A 26,570-nucleotide genomic window follows, 5' to 3' on the forward strand; every position below is an offset into this window, starting at 1 on the left:
CATCACTCCAAGTTCACCAACTCTTCTCGCTGAGGTGATGGCTACAAGAAAAGAGATAAGAAGCAAGTAGCTAAAGGTTAAAAGAGGGGGTTTTGTGAGTACTGACAGAACAAGGTTCTGGGTTGTAGGCTTCTGAATAGGCAAGAAGATTCTTATTAGGCCTTTCCACAATATTGGTCAGTGGATATGCAAAGAGAGTAGCCCTGAGAAAGCGGATGGTATGTGCTGATCGCCATTAAGTGGACTTCGAAGGAGCTGATGGACAAACCTGATGTCTTTAAAGATAGTATATAGTCCAAGACAGGAAGAACATCCGTAGTCTCTGGGAGAATGCCTTTTTGTTGGGTCTAAAAAGAGAAGCATTTCCATTTAACAAGGTAACATTTTCTAGTAAAGTCCTTTCTACTATTGGAGAGGAAGTCTTATATAGCTGAAAGCATGAATATTCTAAGGATGATATCTATCCAAACACCACATCCTGGGGTGGAGCGGACACAGATCGGCATGGCAGATCTTACCATTCCACTGGGTCAGGAGCTTGGAGAACATTAACATGATGATTGGTGGTAGGGATGACATACGTAGGAATCTGGGAAAGGGAGTGAGCAAAATGACCCTCACTCTGTCCCATCAGATTTTGTGTAAAACTCATGGCAGAAGCAGTAGCGGGGGACAGGCCTGGTTGAACTGGTCCAGCATCACCCTGGGAGTAATGACCTAGGGCTCCTCTGGAGCAATAGGTGATGCATTTCCTGTTTGCTTGAAAGGATACCTGGTTGGGGTTTCCCATAGGGTGAAAATATTGTGCAGTACCGAGACATGGAATTCCAATTATGGTCAACTGCAAAATGTCTGCCATAGGACTCTGCAAGCACATTTTGCTTCCCTGGTAGGTAGGCTGCCATTAGAGTAATTTTATTGCTGATCTAACACTTCCAGAAACTGGCTGCTTCTGCATACAGGGAGGCAGATATTGCTCCTCCTTCCTTGTTGATATAGAAGACAGTCTAACATTTTCTGACATTATAAGGACATGGTAAGCACGGATGAATGGAAGAAAGGACTCACATGTCTTCTGTACAGCTCACAACTCCAAGATATTAATGTGCATCCTGACCTCGTCCAGGCACAGTGTGACTGTTCATGTGGATTCCCCAATCTAACAAGGATGTATCTGTAACGATTGTCCTGTCCAGAGAGGAATGGAGAAAGGGGATATCCGTACCTGATGAGGATTGTCCACCATAGTAGGGAAGACAGTACCTTGGCCAGAAATGTCATCATGAGGTTCACCGACTACAGCCAAGCTTGAAGGCAACAAAGGTGGACTCTTGCAAACAAGGTGACATAGGTGCATGCAGCCATCTGACTTAAAGACAGACATGGCTTGACTGGTACTCGAGGATTATTTGTGACATGAACTATGATATTCTTCATGGACTGGATCCTGTCTGTGGGCAGATATGTTCTTGAGGTGATAGAATTTAAAGGATGCCCCAATGAAGTCCAGAGATTGTATGGGGGTGAGAACAGATTTTTCTAAGTTGACACTGATTCCCGGTACGACAGGAGGTGCAGCATCATGGAAATTCATGCATAGGCCTCCCAGCAGAACTTGGCAACAGGGAAAGACAATGAGATCATAATGCTATTCTGCAGAGAGATACTCTGTACTGAAAATGGTCAGAGCCTACCATGCATCTGAGAAAGCATCTGTGGGCGGGATGAATGTCTATGTGAAAGTGGGCATCCCTCATATCAAGAGACGTGAACACCTTATTGCTGCCAACGTGACCATGCAAAATCTGAGTTTACTAATGAGATGGTGGAGGTCAAGGACATGTCTCCAATCATCCTTTTTCTGGGGTAGCAGGAACCCTCTCTTTTGTTATTACAGGAGGACATGTTTATAACTCCTTGCTGCAGTAAAGAGTTTACTACTTGTTTGAGAATACTCATGAGAACGGCTCCTGAAGGAGGAGGTATAGGGGTGTTGGAGGAGATAGCGATGCAAATGATCTTATAGCCAGACTGGATGACATTCACCATCCACTTGTCTGTTACCACACTATGGTTGTTGAAAAGAGTGTCAGACAACCCACAAATGGTGGGGTGAGGGGGAGGTTGGGCTTAGAGTTTCACAGCCTGAGTTCCCATCAAAAATAACTTTGAGGTGGAGGCTGACACGGAGATGCTGAGACTTTTGCAGAGGGTGTTGGGAAGTGGGACTTTTGAACTCTCTCTCTCTCTCTCTCACACACACACACCCCATGATTCATAGGGTCTCTGACAGAAGAATTGCTGAGCCATATATCAGATTTGGTCAATGGACTGTGTAAACATCCTCGTAGAAGCAGGAGTGTATATCTGCACCGAGCAAAGAGTAGCCCTGAAATCCTTCAGGCTATGGAGGGATTCATCCATCTTCTGGCTGAAGAGGTGCAATTCATCAAAGAACTTGTCTAGGGAACCCTGATGCATGGAGCCATGACTTCCTGCATATGACATAGCTCTAGAGGAGGTACCAGTGGCATCAACTGCAGACTGGAGGGCAGTCTGGGCTATCAGTTTTCCCTCATGAATCAAAGCTTGAAAATAAGCTATGTCTTGTTGCAGAAGGCTGTCAGTAAACTCTTCAAACATGGCACAGTTCAGGAAATCCGATTTAGACAGTAGCGCTCGGTAACTGGCTATCCTGAACTGGAGGCTGGATGACTGGATCTGCTGCATTTGCCCTCTGTCAGCAAGACTAGACTGGAGATGTTGCTGTCTAGCCCTTTCAGAAGTGACATGGACTACTAGTGAATTGGGATCAGGATGAGAAAACAGAACTTCTGCACCTTGACCAGCACCTAATAATGCTTCGCTTTCTCTTTGGGGGTTGATATGCAAGTGGCAGGGGTATGCCAAAGTATCCTAGCTAGCTCCAGTATGGCTTCATTAATGTGGACAGTTATTCTGTTGGGTCAAGAAGCATGTAGGATGTCTAAGAGTTTGTGCTGAGAATCCTGGATCTCCTCAAGGGGAAAAGACGGTTACTCACCTTTGTAACTGTTGTTCTTCGAGATGTGTTGCTTATATCCATTCCAGTTAGGTGTGCGCGCGCTGCGTGCACGTTCGGAGAAACTTTTACCCTAGCAACACTCAGTGGGCCGGCAGGTCGCCCCCTGGAGTGGCGCCGGTATGGCGCCTAATATATACCCCTGCCGGCCCAACCGCTCCTCAGTTACAAAGGTGCCTTCTGCCGGTACTCCGACAGTGGGAAGGGAGATCGTGTGGAATGATGAGGAGCAACACATCTCGGAGAACAACCGTTAACAATGTGACGAACCCGTCTTTTCTTCTCTCGGTGCTTGCTCATATCCATTCAGTTAGTGCATTCCCAAGCCTTACTTGCGGTGGGCGGAGAGAGACATTGCGGAATGCAGACCGCTGCGCTGAGCGGCATCACGTCTCTAGACTTGCTGCCAATGCTACATGGTTCGCAAAGGTGTGAAGAAGACCAGGTGGCGCCACGGCAATTTCCTGCACAGGAACATGCGCCAAAAAGCAGCAACGATGTCTGAACTCGGTTGCGGTGGCGTTGAGATGGCCGGCTGGACTTGAGCCAAGTCATAGCAGCTCGATACAATGACGGTGACCAATACGCAATGCGCTGAGAGGAGTTCCCTGCCTTCATACGTTCCACACCGATTACAAAGGTGCGGTGAATGACGAAGGCTGCGTCCGCCGCATTTAGGACGCGAGGCCCTCCGGAGGTCAAGTAGGAACTGTTTTCTCGTTCTCGACGCGTTGGCTTTGAAAGAACACTGCAGATGAGATGTCCTCTGGTTCACGTGACAGCGGAGACGACTTTGAGAATGCCGGTGAGGTCGCAGCTGTACCTTGTCCTTATGAAGACGTATATGGATCCACAGTCAGTGCGCGGAGGCCGAGCACGCCTCAGGTAATGGCATAGAAAGCGTCTTCCAGGAAGGTACAGCAGCGACATGAGGCCAAAGTTCGAAGGTTCGGCGGGGGCGGGCGGCCCCATGAGCCTATATTAGAACAAGGTTCAGGCCAGTAGGTAGGGCTTGACCTGAGTATAACGTTCCAACCCTTAAAACTGGAAAGACATCGAACTATCAGTGGAGAAATGTGTCAGCTTCCCCCGGATGGAGGTAGATCTGCGGGTTGGACTCGCAGCGTAAGATAGCCAACCCTGCTCCTAGAACCACAATCATTCAGATGGTGGGATTGACCAGCTAGGAGTGACATCTGGCACACCAAGAGCCGAAGACGCTTCATTCGCCGGCTATGTCGACCAAGTGGAGGCCTGCTACCAAGCAACACCTGTTGCACTGCAGCGGGAAGTCAAGCACCAATGGTTTAACCAGCTAGACCATGCTGTTCAGGTGGAGGGACTGCAGGTCAGGTTGAAGCCTGCCGAGTCTGCGTGATCAAGTCCGCCACGCACGAGATCCAGGCGTCCGTAGGAACAGGTCGCCGTCGTTACCTGCTGTCTCCCAAGCCTCTTCAGGAGAGGTGGGGCTGCCCTGTGGACCTAATGACAATACTCGTGGACGAGCGGAAACGTAGGCAGGCCATACAAAGCGACCTGACCACGGCGATCACTGAGGCGCTCGACAGGAGCCGGAGGACAAACCTTGGAACAGAACACCTGGCATTCCTGTTTTATTTTGACCAACAGGTTCGATTGGAAAGCCCACCTCGAAGATAATGAGGATGTCCCGGTCCGATGGACATTCGTGTGAGAAGGACCTGCTCATGATCTGCGAGCGTGTTCCGAACCCGCGGAGAAAGGAGGCTACCAGGCTATGAGTGGACACAGAATTCCACAAGTCGATCGCTTCCGTGACACAGGGGATGACCTTGTGCTCCCTTGCTTGTGATATATACATGGCCGTTGTGTTTCGTATTACTGCAACAAATTTTTTTGCGCGCAGGTTCCTGCGCTCTCGGCGTTGCTATGAGAGTCGCTGGTGACCAAAGGCCTTGGTCCGGCCCCAGGTGTGTTGCCTCCATCCCACGCAGATGCGTCCTGTTATTTTGGAAAGGCAGGCCGCACACACCACGAGATCTTTCCACCAGTCGAGGAGAGCTGACCTCACTTGGCATGTTTTCATCCCTGTTCGTCAGTTAACCGAAGACGAGCTTTAGCTGGCGCATTCGCTATGTCTGCTACTTTTACGCAGACCATGTCCATGTGTCCAAGAAGGCCAGCAGTGATGCGGATTCATTTCAGTTTTTTCGGGCAGAGGCTGCCAAGGATGGAGTCCTAGCACGCCCTGGTTATGAATTCTTCTTTGCGGTGGTTTTTGCACCTGTTCTATTTTGGGTTTTTTAATAGCCCTTCTCAGGTGGTGTGACGGGTTGACTTGAGCAGTTTCGAGTTCCCCGCTTTGATACAGTCGCTCAGGGGGAAGTTGACATTATCCGACTTGAGGGGGCTTGACAACCGCCATTACATTCCTGAAGACCCGAGAGGGCCGACAAGTCCACAAGGAGGACAAGTCAAGCAGAGACGTGCTGTGGGAGGTAATTGCATATATGAATATGTCCCTCATTGTTCGGATGAGCGGTGTAGCCAGCGCCTTATTGAGACATGTTGTCAGGCACACATGCGGAACTGAATTCTATTAACCTCTTGGAGGCCGAGCCTCTCCCGGGGGATAGAAATAAGGAAGTGAACCTCTCTCTAGCTGCCTCCGTCCCCTCTAGTGCTTCCGGGATAGAAGTGCGTGGACCGCTTTTGGTCCCTTTGAGACGGGAGAGGGGACGTGATGAAAGAATTGGAGGTATCCAAGTTCCACCGTACGGACCAAAACCGTAGTACTGACCACGCGAGGACAGAAAAGCGTTGTGGGAAATGGTGGCGGAGCTCGGAGCGAAGTGGGTCGCCGTCGGGCGGCATCCTGCAGTACTGTGGTCCCGGAGACGGTGCGGGGGACCGTGCATTGGGCCAGCGGAGGCGTGTGGCGTCTCTCTCTTGGGCGTTCACTACTGGCCTCCTGTCTCCGCCTCTAATAGCACGTCACGCGTCCAGCGGGGTGCGGGGTAGGGCGCGGGGATTGATGAGCGCAACGGCGCGAGTTAGGGGTATGCTTCCAAGGGAGCCATGGATAACCCGGTGCCTCAGACGCTGTATCGTGGTCTGCTCATGGCAAAAAAAACCTGCCATCAGGCGTCTGGAGGTGCTGCAACTCAGGCGGAGGCGGAGACCTGGAACCAGGAGCTGGCTCGCAGGGCTATGCTCAATGACCGTCGTGTAGCGCGAATGCGTGCCGAGTCCACGAGGCGGGCAGTGGAAGCTCACAATCCGCCCCTCGAGGCGCCGTGAATCCTGACGGAGTCTGGATCGTGGCCGGAATGTGCCGACCCCTCCAGGTGGTGGATGGATTAGATATCGGTCGTAAAGGGCCGTGGTGGCGTGCGCCACACCAGGAGCTGAAGCCCTCCAGCAGAGAAATCTGCGCCCAACAAGTTCATGCGGGCCCCCGACTGTGGGCGCGGGGCGTGGGGTGCGGCCGTTCGCTCGTGACTGACGTACCACCAACGAGCAAGGCTGGCACAACAGGTAGTCGAACCCTGGAAGGCGACCCATGATCTTCACTCCCTGCGTGCGGTGGATGACGCCGGAGAGCCAGATGTTTCGCTCGGCACGGGAGGGAGTTCGTCATGAACGGAGGCCACCCTGGAGGCGGGTGCCGCTGAGAGGATGGCTGGATGCACTGGGGTTCTTCCACCCAGGACTTCCAGGCAGTGAGGCTGATATTGGGCTACGCGCCCGCAAAAGATCCTGTGCGCCCACAGATGCGGGGAGCCCCGATGAGATGTGCCGCTACACCTCGTCCAGGGAAGATTGAGACGACAACCTAGGACGGGGAGCGGTCCTTGGGACCGAGGCTGCATGCCTGGTGGGACCTCCGCCTCGACACCGTGTCTGAGCCAGTGATAGCATGTCCCGTAGCAGGTCTCCGTATCAGAGGGTCACTGGGAGTTGCTCGGCGGTTCAGAATTGACCACAACCGATCCACCGCACACATCAACGGACCACTGGCCCGCCTATCATACCCCAACAGCCCGACACATAGACAGCACGGCTGAACATAAGCTGGTGCGTTCAAACTGCCGGTGCGGGGATGGCATGCAGCCTCTTGCGGGGCTACTTCCGCCGGTGCCAGCACGCAGAGAGCAGACGGGTAGCCGGAGAGACGGTTAGAGCACGACGTGTGGGGGCCGGCGTGGGGGGGGTGGGACGAGCGGGTCCTGGACCGAGATGCTTCATCCTGGTGGCCTCCGCCTCCGGAACATCGTGTTGTTCTGGAGCCTGTATAGCACCCACTTCTCCGTATCAGCGGGGGGGGTGGTCTACTGAGTGTGGCCTCAGGTGCCCGGTGTTCAGAATGACCGAGCGTGATGGGCCCGTGGTTCACCCTGGGCTTGGTGGTAGGCCCAGGGTGTCCAAAAGGACCACTGCGGTGGCCCCTGGTCCTGATGGGCCTGAGTGTCCGATCCCCCATAGGAGGCGCTGTCCGCGTACGGAGGAGGCGGACGTGTGACGGGATGGCCACGGGGGAGCTGAAGCAGACTGGACCAGATCTTTGCGTCCATAGTAGCTGTCCCTGTGCAGTGCCGGCGAACGGTACCGGGAGCCGTGGAGGTGTGGAGAGCGGGACCGGGACCTACGACCAGCGCGGTGCCGGGAGGTCGACCGGTGCCGAACATCGACATGCCTGGATCGGCTACGAGAGGTTCGGCGGTGCTGGGATCTGGAGCAGTGCCGACGGTACGACGGGGACCGGGACCTCGTCCGGTGCCGCGAGTGTGACCGGCACCGGGATGGAGAATGGTGCCGGGACTGCGAGCGGCGTCGGGATCGTGAGCGGTGCCTGGGATCGCGATCAGTGCCGGAGCCGGGAACGTTCACGGGATCCGAACGAGATCGGCGGAGCTCCTTGGTGCCCGGGACAATGGTCGCACCATGGCAGGTTTGCCCAGCGACTGAATGACCCGCACCGGCGGTGCCGGGGGTTGAGGCAGCTCAGGCTCTGTAAGAGCGATGAGGTCCCGCGCAGTGGAAGAAGGTCTCCGGCGTGGACGGTAATGAAGCTCTACCACAGCGTGGGCCGGGGAGCTGGTCGGCACCGGACTCGACGGCTCCTGAGAGGCCGGAATCAACGGTGCAGGAGCAGGCGGTGCCGCGGCAGTTGGCGGTGCCGGGCGGTCCGACCTGGAGCTGCGCTCTAACTGCGGTGTGGCTGAAGGTACCGCAGGAGCCTTGTGTTTCTTGCTCCTCGGGGGGAGAGTGAGCGGCGCCGGCTGGAGGACTGGGCTGGTGACGGGAGGTGCCGAGGCGTCTTCGCTGGTGCAGGAACAGACGAAGCACTTGTTCCCGGTGCCGGAGACGGTGCCGAGGATGGAGGAGTTAGAGCTGCCTCCATCAAAAGTTGTTTTAGGCGAGAGTCCCGCTCTTTCTGGTCCGGGGCTTGAACGCCTTACAAATACGGCACTTGTCCGACAGATGGCCCTCGCTGAGGCACTTTAAACAGGAGTCGTGCGGGTCTCCTGTGGGCATCGGCCGACGGCAGGTCGCACAGGGCTTGAAGCCCGGTGAACCGGGCATGGGCCCCGGTGCCGGGGGAGGAGAAGGGGCGAACCCCCGATCCTCTTAAACTATATACACTAACTACAACTATACTAACAGTAATTAATAAAGAACTAGAGAAAAACTATGTACACTAAAAAGCTAAAGCACGAGCGAATCGCTAGGGAGGTGGAGATCAGCTAAGCTGCGCTCCACTGTTCCAACGACCGACATGGGCGGTAAGAAGGCACTGAGGAGCGGTAGGGCCGGCAGGGGTATATATTAGGCGCCATACTGGCGCCACTCCAGGGGGCGACCTGCCGCCTCACCGAGTGTTGCTAGGGTAAAAGTTTCTCCGACGAACGTGCACGCGGCACACGCACACCTAACTGGAATGGATATGAGCAAGCACTCGAAGAAGAACCTGCAGCTATCCAGCAACTCTGTGGAGAAGGTTCTGGGACTGCCTAAAGTCATAGGGGAGGGGATGTGGATGTCACCATTTTGTCCAGGGATGTCAATGGCAGTCCTGCTGGTTCCAGTGTAACCACCGGATCTGAAGCATAATGTTCCTCTTCCTCTGTCAGATCCAGGGGCAGACTTGAGCATCCCCTTAGAGTGGATCAATTCTGCAGGAGTTACTGGTTCCAAAGCCTTCAATATGGCCAATAAGAGGGATCAATAAATAGGTGGTTGCAGGAGCCCCCATAGCGTGGGGTACCTGCAGCTCTGAGTTAAAGGCAGCGGAGGTTGGTCCAAAATGTGTGTGGGTCTTCTGAATGGTGGAGAATACGTAGGGTAAGGAAAGATCGGTTCATCCAATGATTCAAAATCTCCCAGTGAGGAGAAGGTCAATTCCAGTTCCAGTGGTGGTACTCTCAATGCCATTGGAGGGGAGGTATATTCTGTGTATGGGGGGGGCGGGGGTGATAAGCTCCTTCCAGAGTTTGATTCTCTTGGTGGTGATATTGTCTCCCCAGAAATGGAGGGGCCTGATGAAGGAGGGGATTCCAGATCTGAGAGAGCTAAAATATCCTGTAGAGCTGGAACAGATTCAGATTCAGATTCAGATCACCCTGGTGTGAGAGGGGTTCTCCTTGTCTAACCCATCAGAGCCAGTGAGAAAGGTGGTATCTGAAGTTGGCGGTGATCTGACTTAGTCAGTGCTGATGCATCCTGGAGTTTGGAAGCAGCCAAGGATGATGTACCAAGAGAACATGTTTTGGTACTGGACTTTCTTGTCGTGCCACTGTGACTTAGGATGTACTAAGTCCTCATGGGCTGAGCTGGAAGGCTTGCTTACAGCTGAGTCCAACTTCTTTGAAGTGGACTTTAATTCTTCCTCAATGTCATGCTTTGAGAGTGTTTCCTAGCTTCCCGCCATGGTGTCTGTGGGGGTAGATTCTCCCACACCAGAGCTGGTCTTTGCAGCAAGACGTACACTCCTTGATGAATCAGGCCAATGCAGCGGGGGTGGGGATTTTCTCTGGCCTGGGTTCAGTTGAGGTCTCGTGGCCTTCTCCATGAGGTATTTGCAGAGACCAAGACACTACCTTTCTCAGGTATGGCTGGCCAACAATTGGCTGATACTGCACCTTGCCACAACAAGAGCTTTCCCAAGGGAGTACAGGCAGCTCTAGTGATTGTTGTTGATTGAGAAGGATTAGGGCAAGAAGCACAGAGTTTGAAGCCCAGAGTCCTGGGCATGGTCTGGTACCCGAACGGAGTGGGTGGAGAGGGGTGTCCCCTCGGACACTTCTCATTTTAGAGATTAAAAACTATTAAAGCTATTTACAAACTAGATTTTTATTTTGTAGACGAAGTTGAAGCTGTAGACACTAAAGATTCTGACCCAGACCATGTGGCAGTGAAAAGGAACTGGAGAAGCGGTCAGGCCGCCCATCCATTTAGCCCCTCAGGTGAGCCAGTGCACCTGCGCAGACCAGTGGATGCTACTTTCCAATTCTCTATCTCAGGGCACTATGGTGCGCATGCATAAACGCAGTCGAAAACAGGGACCATCACTCGAAGAACTAGCCTTTTTCCATCAGAAAAAGATTAGCAGCACCAAAAGAATAAATCCCACACCATTTATAGGTTCTCCATATGAATAATTTTTGTGTATCTAATTTTGGAGTCTGTCACACATTTTGTCCCACCTTTGAGCTTTGGCAAATTGGGAGTAAAGGCTATGTGTTTTACATTTACATAACAAGACAAGTATGTGTCCTGAAGAGTTTACAACCTGAGTGAGTGGTCCTCCAAATACTCCCATGCATTGGTCTTATTCTCTTAAGTATGCCCATTGACTCTCTTACTTAAGTCCACATTGTCCCTAAATAAAACAATATGATACATGCAGAACAAAGATTTTAATTTTGGTATTACATTTTTTCAAGGTGTTTTTTAATCTCATCCTTTTATTTTTATATATTAGGAAATATCCTCATTTTTATTTACATATACAAGATATATATAAAATCTTTCCTAATTTTCCCCATAATTATTCATACTTACTATTCTTTTATCCTCCTTTGGCCTCATTCCAAATATTATTCAAAATGCATCAAGAGTGTGTGTGTGTTTTATATATATAAACACAGAGAAAAACCCACTGACAAAGACGTGTGTTCCCTCTAGTGCTGGTTCACATGCAGGACAATAGCCTACTACTGCTATCAGTTATTCTATTAGCTCAAGTGGCAAATGACTGTGCTGTGGATCTAAAGGTTCTAACAGAGTGGATAAAATTTAAAAAAAATTTCAATTATTTTTTGGATTATTTAAATTATATTTTTCTTTTTAAACATAAACCTGTTTAAACATCAAATCTAAATTTAATATAAAATGCATTAAGACCTTATTGTAATCTCTTACAACATTTAAATACAAAATAAATATGTTGACTCCATGACTGAGTCTCTGTCAAGAGAGTTAAAGGATGCTTTTCTGTATAAAGAAACAGAAGAAAAACAACTAAGTTTTGAGGTCAAGCTTTATAAATATGGCACAATGGGTCATGTACTGTATATTAAGGGCTTTTTCCAGTTAAGAAAAATAAAGTTTATATGCTGTTTTGTGTGTTTAATTAAATTTCAGTTAACACCCTAAAGGAGCTTGATACAAATCAAGAGCAAAAAGTTAATTATGTAGTAAATAATCAATATCATTCATCATATGACTCATTTTCTAAAATACTAAAAGAGTACAATTCATAAGAAAGTAAAAATATTAAGTTCTCTCATTGCTTAAATAAAATCTTATAGTTATAGCGCTGTACCCTCCTAAACAAAAAGACGTACCAAACCTAGTGTAAAGACTCTATTTAGTTATAGCCATTAAAACTGAGTTACAAATGGAAAAGTTGACTAAAATCTATTATTTAAATTGAGGCTTTTCACTTGGTGATTTCAAGCATCCCACCCCTGGTTCTAACCCTGATCATGAACAATGTTTGTGTCAATATCATTCCATTTGAGGAAATTTGTGTTTGTTTTCGATTTGCTTTTTAAAAAATCCGCTCATTGAGTAAGCAGGCTGGATCTACGCAGGGGACAAATCAGGGTTCCACAGTGAAGGAGGCAGCTGTGCACAGGATTGCTCCTTCATCTGTTGCAGAAATTGGAATGTGTGTTGTGTCTGAGGTAAGGGTTTGCAAAATGAGAAAGGATGTCTTACGACTGGGAAAGATGGATGAATGCTGCCCTGGTAAACTGGATTCTATCCCTGCCTCTGCTACACAGTTCCTGGGTGATGCTAAGCAAGTCAGTTAAATTAAACTTTTTAGTGATGATCACTTGTGTTGTCATCCTCATTTTCTGGGTGCATAGCTTGAGATCTTGAAGCCTCACAAGTGCTGAGCTCTCATAGCTGCAATTAAAGTCAGTGTGAAATATGGTTTGAACATATAAAGGATTATATAATGCTGAGCAACTGAAATATCAGTTCTTAGGCATCTCAAACTGGACACCCAAAATCAATGGATATTTCTGAACTTCATCTCTCTCTCACCTCTTCATCTGTAAAATCAGGATAATACCCACCTCACTTCACACAGGTTTTCTGAAAATAATATTTGTGAACCACTAAAATACCATAGTGGTCAGCACCATAGACACATGAACAAGTTAATACTTTCTGTATTTAGAGCAGGTTAATAATAAGGCCTAGGACACACTGAATGAGGATACAACAAAATATTGAATAGCTGCTCATTTATTGAGTACCACCCATTGTGTGCATTGAATGAGTCGGGGTTCTTGTGAAAAAATAGTATATGATCATCTAATTAGAGACTGTAACCCTAAGGCATATACACAAGGGGGCCAAATTAAGGTTGCATAGGCTACCTTAATTCTGGCATTTCTTAATTTTTGAGTGATTGACTTTACAAGCTTGCTGATTTTCTTTTAATGTATTTTTGTGGGTAATATTACATATACAGTATTTTATATATACAATATATAATATGTAATATATGTACAAACACACACAATGAATGAATGATGTATACATGACAGTGTGAAGCAAGATAAAGTGTTTATCATTAGAGATTTGGCTCGGACATTACTCTCAAAGCCACAAATGAGGTATGCTAGTCATCTCAAACAAGAGTTGACAAACTTTTATACTCTATACCACAACATACTTTAATTTTTCTGTGTCATATATAGCATACGTATGTTAAGAGTTTATAAACAATACTGCTGGTATTGTTTTTCCTATTCTTCAGACTATAAAGGTGTGTACCTTAGTTACCATGAGTCCAATTTACAGATCTCAGAGAGCCATAGCTGTATAAATGACCTAAAGCTGCTTTTCTTGAATAAAAGTATCACATTTTGATATCAGAATTGAGTGCCTGCTCCAGCTGGTTACTGCGAATCATCTCTTTCCACCAACATACAGCTTCTAATTTAAGCCATGATGGTGCATGAGACTCAGGCATTCTGGAGAGTGTGGGAAACGGATAGTACACAATTGGTGGGCAGAGGGGGGAAATTAGCATTTCCCTGACAATTTGCTCTTAAAAACATTAGCAGTAGTCTCAGTGGACACTATTTAGGTGAGGCAGTTAAAGGCACATGATGAAATTTAGAACTGGGCTATCACCATCATAATTGTGTATGCATGTCTACAAGCACGCACTATACACACTTTATTATATAGTATCAGCCTCTTGTTTTAATCATTTACTATTATGGTAAACTTTCTATTTAAAAAAAATGTTGCCCCACAATACGTCTCTCCTAATCCATCTCATGCAAAAAATCTCCTTTTACTTTTGACGTTAAGTACCTTGGGGTATGGTATCACCTCAGTATTATGTCAAAAGCAGCAAAGTCCTGTGGCACCTTATAGACTAACAGACGTTTTGGAGCATGAGTTTTCGTGGGTGAACACCCACTTCGTCGGATGCATGTAGCGGAAATTTCCAGGGGCAGGTATATATATGCAAGCAAGAATTATGTCAATTCTGCCAAGCTTCCCCGAACATCCAAGACCTAGTCTATTCTGGAAAAATTATACTGAGTAATGTTTTCCTCATTTCTTTATTTATTAAGAAGGATATCCAAACCCGATAAAGTAATGCATGCAAGAAAGTTGTTTTATTGTTCCCAGAAACAGAAGCATTTTGGTTAAAAACTTACTGCAGCACTACAGCCCGGGAAGTTGAAAAAGGTATCAGGACCATGTCTCTGTGGCATCTGATTAAGGACTGACAATAGTTTAACTGCATGTCTCGGCTGTTAAAACAACAGAATTGTAGAAATGTCAATGTAACCAGTTAATAATGGTATTCTATAGCTATATTAGCCACTGGATAGTTTTCAAACAAACCAGTAAATTAATTCTAAAACTGTTTTTAAAATAAACTTTTAAAACAGTAATTCAATTAACATAAAAAAATCAATTTCATATGCCTCTAGAGACCATTTACATTAACCTCAGGCACTAATGCACTGACACTTAATACTTTATCTGGCCACAGCTTACCCAGATTCCATTTTCGCCTCGAAGCATGCTGAACAAAAGCTTCAACTCCTTGACAGTGATGCTGTAGCTGGCAAGAACCCCCAACATATCAACTAGAAGATCTTCAAAGGAAAATAAAGTTATTCTGAACTCTGAATTACACTGTTTGTCAAAGAAATTATTTGCAAGTACAAGCTGAAAATGGCAATTTCATTAAAAGTAAACTTTATTCACAAATATTAAAATCAACTTCTCTCCTTAAATATTGTATAATAAAATATGAATTAAAGAATGTCCATCTTTTCCATAAAAACCATTTATGTTTAAAATACACATACGATTACTCGCACATTTTTAGAATTACCAGTTTTTAACAAAACAGTAAATAAGTACCCAAAAACAATCTTTTCTGTTTGCAGTTTTATCACTATAGGCTAGGAATCTATTGCTGAATATTTATTGCCTTTGTATTGCACATTTTAGGATGTTTCCTCATTCTTCTTGTACCATGCATCAGCTGAGATGTACACATCAACGTTATTTGAACTGTTTGCTACATCATTTTGCAATTTAATTTCTCTTTATTCTTCTTTAATTTGGTACCCAAGTATGAAAACTTTAGATCTGACCACAATGCAATGCCAATCAATGGAGGGAGGGAAGAGGCTCCGCTGAAGTCCATCACTACAAGTGACGAAAATTACTATAGAATCATTAATAGACAACATATCCTCCATTACAGCATTTCAAAAACCAAGAAACCTATACAGATACTAGGAACAAAAAAATTCACTTTTCAGAGGAGAGAGCATTCAAAATTAATATAGATTTTAGACTTTTTAAAAAAAATGATGCTCATTTTAAGGTTTTGGATAGTTTGGGGAATCCTGATTCTTTCCATATTCCCTTTGCTTTCCCTCAAAGCCCAATACTTCTAAGAATTGCCATTAGTGTCCTCAGATGACATTACAGCAGGAGGAAGGATAGTATAAGCTGAAGCCCTGAGAGAGAAAACACAAAAGGTTGTTACAATTTCAAGGAGCAGCTTCCAATGTACAGAGGATTCAGACCAAACAGATTAAAGGCAAACTAGGGCCCTTATCCACCAATATTTTAGACATGCTTCTAAATCCTGAGGGGTTTCAGAGCAGCCAGATATCTCCTTCTCCACAACATTTTGTTCTAACCAAACTCAGAATTTTTCTCTTCCTCCTCATCTCCAAAGAACACCTCTCTCCTACTCTGTTTCCATGGCTGGTTTGGGGGTGAGAAAATTGCCTGGGAAATAACTTTTCCGCTGCTAAGGAAAGTCACCATATTTCCCTTCAATTTACCAGAACATTTTGCATTACAGCTGGAGGATATAGGATGAGTTTAACTAAAAGATCCCTAAACATTCTCTCTAACTAGCCTTTCAGTTGCTCATAACTACCAAACTTTCACTTTCTGAGCTGAAATTTTTCAGATCTTGTATCTAGGATTTATTTTTTCTGAAAATGTGAGTGAACATTTTTTAGTCATCTAGATCTAGTAGTTTGTAGACAGCAAAAAAAACCCTTCACACTTTTTAGAAGTGTGATTTTGTCTGTGTTTAAAACTGCTCTTATACATCAGCAGAAGGCGTGGAAACTTGAAATCAGTCTGGGAAATGGTGAGATGTGTGATTTCACAGGTCTAATGAATATCTATTTGATTTGTCTGAGTTAGAATAGTTTATATATTGTACTTCAAGCATTTTTTTAAAAATGATTTCCTAATGTTCTCACAGCACTGACATGTGTACACAAGTACCTTTTTAAAAAGCTTTGTCTTATTTGATGCACATATGCATACTAAATGATGCAGGACTCTGAAGGAAAGCCCTTAGAAAGTTTTCAGGAGACAGTTATAGGACTGTATCCTAATTACAGGATATCACACTGTTTTTTCTACAGAACCACTCCCTCCTCCTGCATGCTGGCTGAATGGTAGGTACATGGGTGCATAGTAATTAGGAATACGGTCCTCTAGATCCATGCATCACTTTGAAGTGAGTTCCATTTGTAATTCCCACAGTATGCGCTATGAGCAATCCACTGAAGCCAATGGATTTGCTCTGAGTTTGTACACTGAAAGAGCAGATTATAGCTCTCAATGAGAAAATTGGAGCATGTAGTGAATGAGGCCTCATTTAGTGCACAGGTTGCATGATGGATATTAATAATGCACAAGTTCACTCACTGAACAGTGAAGATAAAAATAAATTTAAAAAATCCACCTAGGCACTTATGGCCACTTTCACCATAGGGTCCAAGCGCCTCCCAAATATTTAAATAAAGAAATAATAATAATGATCTCTCTTTATCCTGTAGGATAAATCACTTCATTAGTTAAGAATGTTTTTGTAAATGTATACTGCAAGAGTGGGTGGGCTTCTGCTTGTGAAATGCTTATTGAGGGAAAACAAAAATCAAATATTTTTAAGTGATGACTTGTGGTCTCTTCATCTTATGGGAGTCCACATCCATTTCCTATCAATCTTCTGCCTCATTCACTGCATACCATCCAGCCTGCATCCTGATTGCAGCAGAAGTCCTGAGGAAACAACAGTACTTGATCTGGTAATTAAGGACTGTTAACATGCTGAATTTGCAGAAAGGGGCAGAGTTGAGAATGCAAGTCAATTTTGGCCCTGACTTTTGAGTACTTCACTTTGCAACCTTAACCTTCTCCTAAGTTTGTTTCTTTTTATTATTATTATGTGTGTGTACTTTGAGGGTTTTTTCCTTTAAATAGAAAAATAAATTGTGTAATATGGATGTATTTGGTAGAGAGCAGAAGATCCCTCAAAAATTCCATTCATCTTCGATATTTATGTTATCACACTGCCAACAGAACAGACAAATTTTAAAATTATTTATCATTCAAGTTACTACACACATGCAGGGTATATTTTTAATAATCCTTATGATTACAAAATTAAAACAGATCTTCACTGGACCGTCAAAATACATGTTCTAGCCCGGGACACACTCCATGGCAAATTTCACATTTCTGCTCAAACTGCTGCTGATCTAGAGCTTTTCAAAAAAGCTGCTTTTTATAACAGCAAAATTATTTTTCACCGCTCCCTTTTTACTCAAACTGGGGTGAGGTGTTTTTATTGAAACTTAAAAACACAGCAACATCACACACACACTGAGCAAAAAAACACTGAAAGGTTCAAGCCCAGGATTTTGTAAGTAATAAGCAAAAGAAGAATGATCTTAAAATGCAAACTCTTGGGCCACTTTTATTAGTATTGCTACATGCTCCAGTTACAAAGAGTTAGATTAAATTAGATTCATTTCTTCTTTTGATATAATTGAAGTTTAAACTTTTTTCTTGCTTGCTTTTTTATTAATAAATCCTAGTACTTACATATCACAAGTCTTGTTTGAAAAGATTTAATCCATACTTAGTATAACCATACTAATCCACTCACCATATAGGAACAGCAATGTCAAAAAGCATGGCTTTTCTGAGGTTCGTGTCATTTTATGTGATGCTAACTCATAAGAATACCACACAGGTTTAACATGTGTCTATAGTCTCGTTTTGTAAATAAGACTATAAAAATGAAATTATGGGAGAAGGAGAGAAACCTTTTCTCCTTATTTTAATGCATTTCAAACAATTAATGTAACAGGTTTTACTTGCACTAACTGCCACATCAAGTACACTTGTCCAATTGTACTTAGGATTGCCAATTTTGGTTGAATATATTCCTGGAGGTTTCATCACATGACAATCTTTAACAAAAGATTAATTTTTAATTCCTGGAGACTCCAGGGCAATCCTGGAGGATTGGCAATGCTAGCTGTACTTAATATTTTATATTTACTCTATAAACACAAGGAAAGAACCTTAATTCAGTTATGTAAGGAACAGCTTAAAACTTTAACATAGCTCAGTTGTCTCTGAAATAACATTGAGCATAGCATCTGGACGAGAGAGATAACATGGCATTTCCCTTCATAGTTCATTTGCATGGAAGGCATTGGCAACACAACTTCAGAAGGAACTACCTTGTGCTTCCTTAAGTTTAGTAACCAAGCTTTTTCAGCTGGCTATGAAGTTTAACTTTCACTTAATAAGGCAATTAGGTTTTCCACTGTTTTCAAATGGATACATTTCCAGGAACAATTTCTGTTAGCAGCCCAGCTGCCTCTATAGCATTATTTGGTGGAAGCGACTTTAATTTAACTTTCACTTAAAAATAGTAACTGTTTCAGTGCTCAAAATTCAGTTCAAGCAACTTTTGAGCAGCCTAACTACCTGCAACATAACAACTGAGCTCCTGGAGGTGAAATGGGTCTCAATGAAGGAAAAACAACTGTAAATTGTACTTTGCATGACAAGTTAAGCTAGCAAACACCAATTCAGATTTTGTTGTTATTCCTAATATACTATCCATAGAAACAGTTGGGTCAGCAGACTTGCTTCATTAGTTCTTAGCCAAAAATTTAGGGACTCAATTTTCAAAGTTCTCTGAAGGAAAACACTTTTTAGCTGTTAAGGCCATCCGCCAATCATCTATCTGGTCATTATAGTAATCTTTTGCCCTCAACTACTGATAAAATGGCTTAACATCCCTTCCTGTAGTATAATCTTCAGATTGTCAGGGTATCTAGATGACCAGTGACAGAAAGTTTCTGGGAAGGAGACAAATACCAATGGCAGTCATCCCACTTTTCAAAGCAATTGATTGCAGAGAAGTGTGTTCCTATACAGAAGCTGTCATGAAGATTAAGATACTATTTCCTCTGCCACAGCATCTTCAAAATCTCAGCACATAGAATAGTTTAAGTAGATGGCAACCTCATGTATATGAATTACCTCCACTCAAATGAAGCCAGCTTTTTCCTCCACAATGAAGTATTTTCTATCCGCTTTGTATATAGAGAATGGACTGGGACTTACTGTAAATTGTCTACATTGTGTCATGTTCAGACAGCAGTCTTTTTCTACTTGATTTACACCACCTTTGATCACAGTATTTCAGGAAGTACTGAGAGAGAGAGAGCCACAGTTAATAAGTTGCAAGAAGGATATCCAGAGCTTGGAATATTAGGCCCACCACTGGCAGATTGTTACTGTTTTGGAAGAAAGTTGTATCAACATCCTAGAACTAAGAAATGGTTTGGCCCTTGTTCAAAAGACCCTCACTGAATGCTAGGAAACAGAAAATTATTATGCCACCACATTTTTCACCTCACCATTTTGGAAAAGTGGATAGGAATGACCGTAGCAAAGCAGATCTGGCACTATCTGAAGTCCTCCTGTCAACCTTGATCCCTATACATCAGGCTAGCTTAGGGCATTCGTTATTGTTAGGCAATAGCCTCCTGGTGATGATCTGATATTAGGTGCCCATGTTCATTCATTTTTTATTTGTTAGTATCCTATGCCACCATTTACCATGAGGTGGTAGTGATACATCTGCAGAAGCTGGAGAAGTAGAAGCAAAGCAACTAACTCTGGTGTGTCTGTTCCTTTCTTTCAAAGATCCAATAGGTGACTCATCCACCCATATGGCTCTCTCATGAAGGGTCCAGCAGAGTTATTGTGAACAGGAATTAAACAGCACATACATGGGGATTTTACTAGTGACTGACATACATTCTGAGCTCCAGTGCCATCAGAATTCTGACACACACTTTGTCTTTTAATCAGATCTGTAGAGTAGTTTCCACTCTCACTTTCATAAGAGCAGACATAAAAGCAAACTTGCCTAAGCTCTCTCTTAAAAACCTTCTCTGAAATGCTGCTGATAGGCAGGAAAAAGCATTCTTAGAAAAATTAATGGAGTGGGTATCCACTCCCTTTACTGACAAGATATGCCAGTATTTTATCAATACTTGCAACCTCATGAGTCTTTGATTCCCAACTGCTTCTAGATCCCAAATATTACACTGTTTTCTGCCATCTTGAGTTACTTAGGCTGTTTCTATTCTTTCGCTATGTTATTGGTATCATCATAGTTATATGTGCCTCATCAGAGTTACCCTTGAGACTATTTGGAAAGTGGAGAACTCAATGGCTTGTTTGCTTTCTCAGTGGAGCAGGGTTTTGTGAGCACATTACATTTACTGCACTCGTTCGTTATGTGTTTCAGTCTAGAAACCAAAACGTTAGCTTTTACAGAATAATGCCCTTTACAGGTAGAACTTGACTGCCCCTTTCCTTATATACCATTTTAACACTTTGAAAGGTTGGTCACAGGGCATATGTAATACTGCATCTTTGTCCGTGTGACTATATTGATTTGCTGCTGCTTGAGTTTTTGGTTCTTCACACCACAGAATATCATCCATTGGCGTAAGCATTTACCTGAGGGGGCACAAGACTATGCAGCATGTTTCTCAGGGATGTTAGCAGCGGGTACCTATTACTACTACTTAGTAGCAATATGATTTGATGTATAGTCTTGAATTATGAGCAGCAAATTCACTCAGACTGAAAAGAACAAATCATTTACTATTTTAAAACATACTTATGAGGACCCAAAATGTGCTAGGCAGCTCGAAGGCACTTAATCTGAACAGCTTAAATGGGGCCATTTATGAAGATTTAGTATTGCATTCAATTTTATATTTACTAAACCCACCAAGATTCACAAGTCTCAGTAAACACACTTTCATACTGCTGTTAACATCATCCTTTCTCCAACTCCTCTCTTGATTATAGCGTCTTCACTTAAGGACTCATCTAAATTTAGAATCAAAATTCCTTTTGGCAGGTACCATATTTTTACTTCTTCTGTAAAGCAACTAGCACATATCTGGGCACTAAAAATAAAATAACCACCTATATAGCCTTTCGCTTAGCAACTATTTGTAGAATTTATGCAAAGAAAAATTATTTAACCCTTCAAAAATTTCACTTTTTTAGATCAAGTACTCTACTCTCAAACACAGTACTAAAATACATAAGATCAAAAAGTAAGTTACTGAACCCTAAGCTAATGAAGACAAGATGGCCTTTTGAATTTCTCCTGCACCTCCCCAACAACTGTAATGAGTGAAAAATTAGTTCTGTAAATCCTACTGATCACATTCTAAAAGTGGAAGCTTAACCTATGCTTCTAACCATAGTATCTCAGATGACTTTCAATTAAGAAAACAGATTAATCTCCAGATACTGAGGGTATTAATAAATTGCAAGCCTCAGACAGGCAACATCTTCTGTAATCCCAGACTCTCATAGATGTGCAAATAAAGTATGCTATGTTTTAGAAGAAGAAAACATAGGGAATACTCAAAAAAAATAGACAAGATTAAAACCATCTGACATGAAAATTAAAGAAAGGCTATAAAGAGCACAAATGTTTTAAAAGACAGGCAAAAATTGAAGTACAGAAACTAAAATAAAAATGCATAATACAGTCCAAAAATACAATATTCAATAAATAAGAACATTTCTAATGTTCTCTTGGTTTTTATCACAAATATTGTACTTTTATTTAAGTGGGCCATAATAATGGTTCAATTCTTTTACAATGTAATAATTCATAGCAATTAATATTGTTTTTAGAAACTGAGAATAAGTGTCAGAGATGCTTTTATGAGATATTGAAATTTGTCTTACCACCAGTCATCTATTTTCTTTTTAAAAGAATTGTGCATACTAACTACCAGTAAATTATTTCAACATGAGTTCTAAAACCAGAGTATTTTACAGTCTTTGCCCATTAAGTTTCGATAAAGTTGATTTAGTACTGTTGACTCAGTATCAATACTAATGAAATTTACTGTTTTTGAAATGTAAATAATGACTATGCTTGCAACACCTGAGTGTTCAAGAACACTGAATTTATACATATCAATCAGTAATTTATACCTGCAATCATGTCATCCACCGTACTCATCTTCAGCAGTACCTGTTCAATTAAGCCAACTTCCGTGCTAGTCTGTAAATTACGGACACTCTTCCGTAGAATGGCTGTGAACATACTCCAGATTTCTGCTTGGCATGTTACATCACAGTGTTCTAAAAGCTCTGACATACACGTTATGCTCTCTGCGTCCTGGATTATAAAGTTCATCTCTAGATCAAACTCTCCACCAACCAGCTAAAAAGAAGAAAAACACAAATGTTAGTATGTGTAATGTATAATTTGAGTATTACTAGAGTTGAGCAGTGAATCTGAACTGGCTGGCACCTTTTCAGATCCTTATTTCAAACAATATTGACTACTTTTTGAGTGTTAAGGGAGACAATCCAAATAAATTTGATATCAAAACTTACATCTCAAAGGCAACTGATCAGGAAGATAATCAGGATGGCAAAAACACAGTGGCCACTAAGATAATATAAGAAATTAACTTAAATTTTCCCTCAGTATTGGATTGCACACTTTCAGAAATAAAAATCTCTCTGCAGTCCTCCTTACGCCAACTAATTCAAAGGGCAGATTGACTCCAATGAATACAGGAATAGCAGCATCTGAATTGGCTCAGAAATCAAAATATCTTTGCAATTCTCTTTAGACCAACTCACTCAAAGCACAGGCTCACTCCAGCAAACAAGTGCTCTAGTAGCAGCATTAGAATTGGCTCAAATAGCAGCACACACCTGTCTGCAGCTCTTGGAAAAGAAAGTTGCCTACTCAAAGGATAAATCTGGAGATATGTCAACTCAATGTATTACTTCTGAGACTCCCTGAAGCAGAAAATTCCAATCCAGTGCGCTTTCTTTCTGAACAGATCCCAAAATTACTTGGCGTGTAAAAAAAACTGAATAAAAAAAAAAAAAAAAAAAAAAAAAACAGAGCCTACTGGGCTCCAAATACAGCCAAAAGAAAGTGCATTCACCCCAACCTGCAAATATCTGCCTACGTAACTGAAGACAAGAGATCCACGCAAGAGATCTTACTCAAATGACGAACACTTGTCATTTTTCAGAATTTTTCTCCTCCTTTATAGCTGTAGAAAATTTCATTCAATCCAGGAACAAAACTACACAGAGATCAGAATATTAGACATATTACCTTATACCCAGTAACAATTAAGATATTTGAAAATACAAATATTTCCTATAAAGACTCCAAATATAGTCTATAATTTGCTAAGAAAAAACAAAAAATCTTAAGGCACAATACTATATGTTAAATGAAAGATTTTTAAAAGTATATGCTGTGTGCTTACTTTCAGTGAATACATGTTGATAGGGAATAATTTTATGACAACCTAACTTTTCATAGTTTAATTGAGAACAGTCTGCACTTTCCACAGTCTATAGACTATGCCACTGGTTCCCAAACTTGTTCCACTGCTTGTGCAGGGAAAGCCCCTGGGGGGCCAGGCCGGTTTGTTTACCTGCCGCGTCCGCAGGTTTGGCTGATGGCAGCTCCCAGTGACCGCAGTTCACTGCTCCAGACCAGTGGGACCTGCTGGAAGCAGCAGCCAGTACATCCCTTAGCCCGCGTCGCTTCCAGCAGCTCCCATTGGCCTGGAGCCACGATCGGCTGAACCTGCAGACGGGGCAGGTAAACAAACCAGCCCGCCGCAAAAGCGGTGGAACGAGTTTGGGAACCACTGGGCTATACAATAATTAAAGTGGCCAGTATGAAACAATATGTACACCTTTTTCACATAGGTAGACCAGCCTGCACATTTGGTATTCTTTCCTTTACTTTTGGCACCAACATTCACAGTTGCTAATCCTCAGACCTGACTAAAACTACGGAAAGTGATCAACTCAGGTTTCCATTAACTTAAGGATTCATCTCACCTTACCAATTAATCACTAACAACCAATTTAAAATATATCAGTTGACTACCAATTTGGACTCTAGAGATATCCAAGTTACATTCAAATCAATCTATTGCTTCAATTATTAGTAGTATTTGAATTTTAGGTTTATTATGAGATTTAAATGAATGTGAAAAACGTAATTACTTAGAATTTAAGCGTCATTTATAATGGATGCCTTGGGTAATCATTTTTTCTAAGAAAAAACTGAAGCACTTTTCTGGAGACTTGTCATGCAAAAGACTAAAGTGCATTCCTCAAAAAACTGAGTTTGTTTCTGACTTCTTTCTGACTTCTTAGTAACACATGCTTATTCTATGTGGAGAATTTTTTCAGTAAATTAGAGCTGTGTATTAGAGTAACTTACAATAATGAGCGTCATTAACATTCTTTTTGAATAGCTTTGTACTGTTCACATCGATTCAAATTTTCTCAGCACATCAGACACTGCTGAACAGTTTTTGCCTGCTAATTTCTACTCAGCATAGCAATACTGTACACAGAAGTCAAAGTAAACTGCAGTAAGAGGGGAAATTCTCACTGCAAGAAGGAAAGGGGGCTAGAGGTAGAGGTACTGCTTAGGAGGCAGAAGCAAAGGAGGAGAGAGGGTTCTTTTGCTTTATTTTCAGCAGAAGAGGCGACAGTACTCCCACATAACTTTAATCCCTAGCATTTAAACAGTTTCACTTATAAAAAACCCAAATTATTTCTGTTCATGCAACATCTTAGAGACAAGGATTTAGTAAATGTGCTGCATTTTAAAGTATTGACAAGGCAGGTAATGTAAAGGCTTCTATTGGGCTAAAAACAATTTGAACTATGCACTACAATTAAGGCAAGATACTGCTTTTAGCTGATGTACAGATTGCACCTGAAAGGAAGACCTTTTGGGACAGAAGACTGCAGATTTGTGTATTTATTTGTGTAAAAGGCAGCAGATGGTTTAACTTGCTTGCTTCTTCCTCAAATATCAATGCTAATACAAATATTTTTCTATTTTTCCAAACAGCAGTAATAATTTAGTATTCCCACAATAATTTTTTTAAGTACTATTACAGTTTGTCATGTTAATTGGATATATAAATATACATTATTTAGCTATGAAAAAGATGCATACATTATAAGTTGGCATACAACTTTTATTGAAAAAGATGCACATGATTATTTTATTGGACAAATCGATAAGTATGCGGGAATTGGTTCAAGAGGTAAACATACCTGAATCACTAAGTAACAACAACAACAGGGTAAATAAAAATCCATGATGAAAGAAAAATAATTTTTAAAAATCTATTTAAATTTTATTTTAAGTGTAAAATAAACACATTTTTCTGTTTCAAAAATTTATTTAAAATATTAGAAATTATGAAAACTTATACTAAGGCCTAAACTTAAATATTAGAATTATTTAAATTAAATAAATATTAAGCAGTATGTTTGCCATCAACATGTTAAAGTAAAACTACTGAACTGGAAATAGTTGACCAAGCACCTGAAACCAGAGTTTACTGAAATGCTAAACTAACATTTGACTCTTCCACAGATGCAGAGAAAATGTATTCTTCATTTCAGTTTATTCAGTTCAATGATTAGCTCATTCACAGCTTGAGAAACCAATTAGGAGTTGAAAAAGCAGGAAACCTTGTTTTCCTCTTCCAATTTTTGGACCAAATCTAGGTGTGAAAGGATCAGATCTACTAATTCTACAATCCTGAAGGACATTACAGAAGCACTCTGTCTAATTCACTAACTACAGATATTCTCTTTTTAAATGCTTTAAAAGCAAAACTTGTTTTGATACATTTATTTTTTTATGTATATACATTTAAGGTTGTTTTATTTAATAAAAACAATTTTTAAATGAAATTAAATTAAAATGCACAAAGACAGCAATTTCCATCCAAACAGAGCTAAACAAATAAGTAAAAAAAAAATCATCTAGCAAATAAGAAATGTATCATTCACCATTTTCTAACATAAAAAATTAAGAATATGAATAAATGTATGTTAAGGTACATAATTACTTAAAAGTGCATAGATACAGTGAGTGTATCCTCCTGGTTAGCAAAAAGTAGTACCACTTTGTGTAAAGGCTATATTTAGTTACAAATCAACATGTTTAATTGTTGCCAACCAATGAGAATCTACCTTTCTTTAGTAAAATAAAGCATGAATGCAAAACAAGATTAAAATTGATAATTTAGATCAGGCTTTCCCTGCTTGGTGATTTAAA

The 26,570-nt window shown here is 42.4% G+C and overlaps 1 protein-coding gene across 10 annotated transcripts in view; it reads right to left on the bottom strand.

The window, feature by feature from the left end:
* Window positions 1-26,570, bottom strand: part of NBEA (neurobeachin) — an 862,398-nt gene that overhangs the window by 717,146 nt on the left and 118,682 nt on the right. For all 10 annotated transcript variants that reach the window (XM_075061639.1, XM_075061640.1, XM_075061634.1 and 7 more), the window contains exons 2-4: window positions 22,424-22,655; window positions 14,585-14,685; window positions 14,239-14,334 (exon numbers count right to left, since the gene is read on the bottom strand). In XM_075061639.1, the coding sequence (XP_074917740.1) occupies window positions 14,239-14,334; window positions 14,585-14,685; window positions 22,424-22,655 (429 nt within the window). The remainder of the gene's footprint in view (window positions 1-14,238; window positions 14,335-14,584; window positions 14,686-22,423; window positions 22,656-26,570) is intronic.

Source organism: Chelonoidis abingdonii, chromosome 1 (genome assembly GCF_003597395.2).
Source record: "Chelonoidis abingdonii isolate Lonesome George chromosome 1, CheloAbing_2.0, whole genome shotgun sequence".
NCBI classification, from domain to species: domain Eukaryota; kingdom Metazoa; phylum Chordata; order Testudines; family Testudinidae; genus Chelonoidis; species Chelonoidis abingdonii.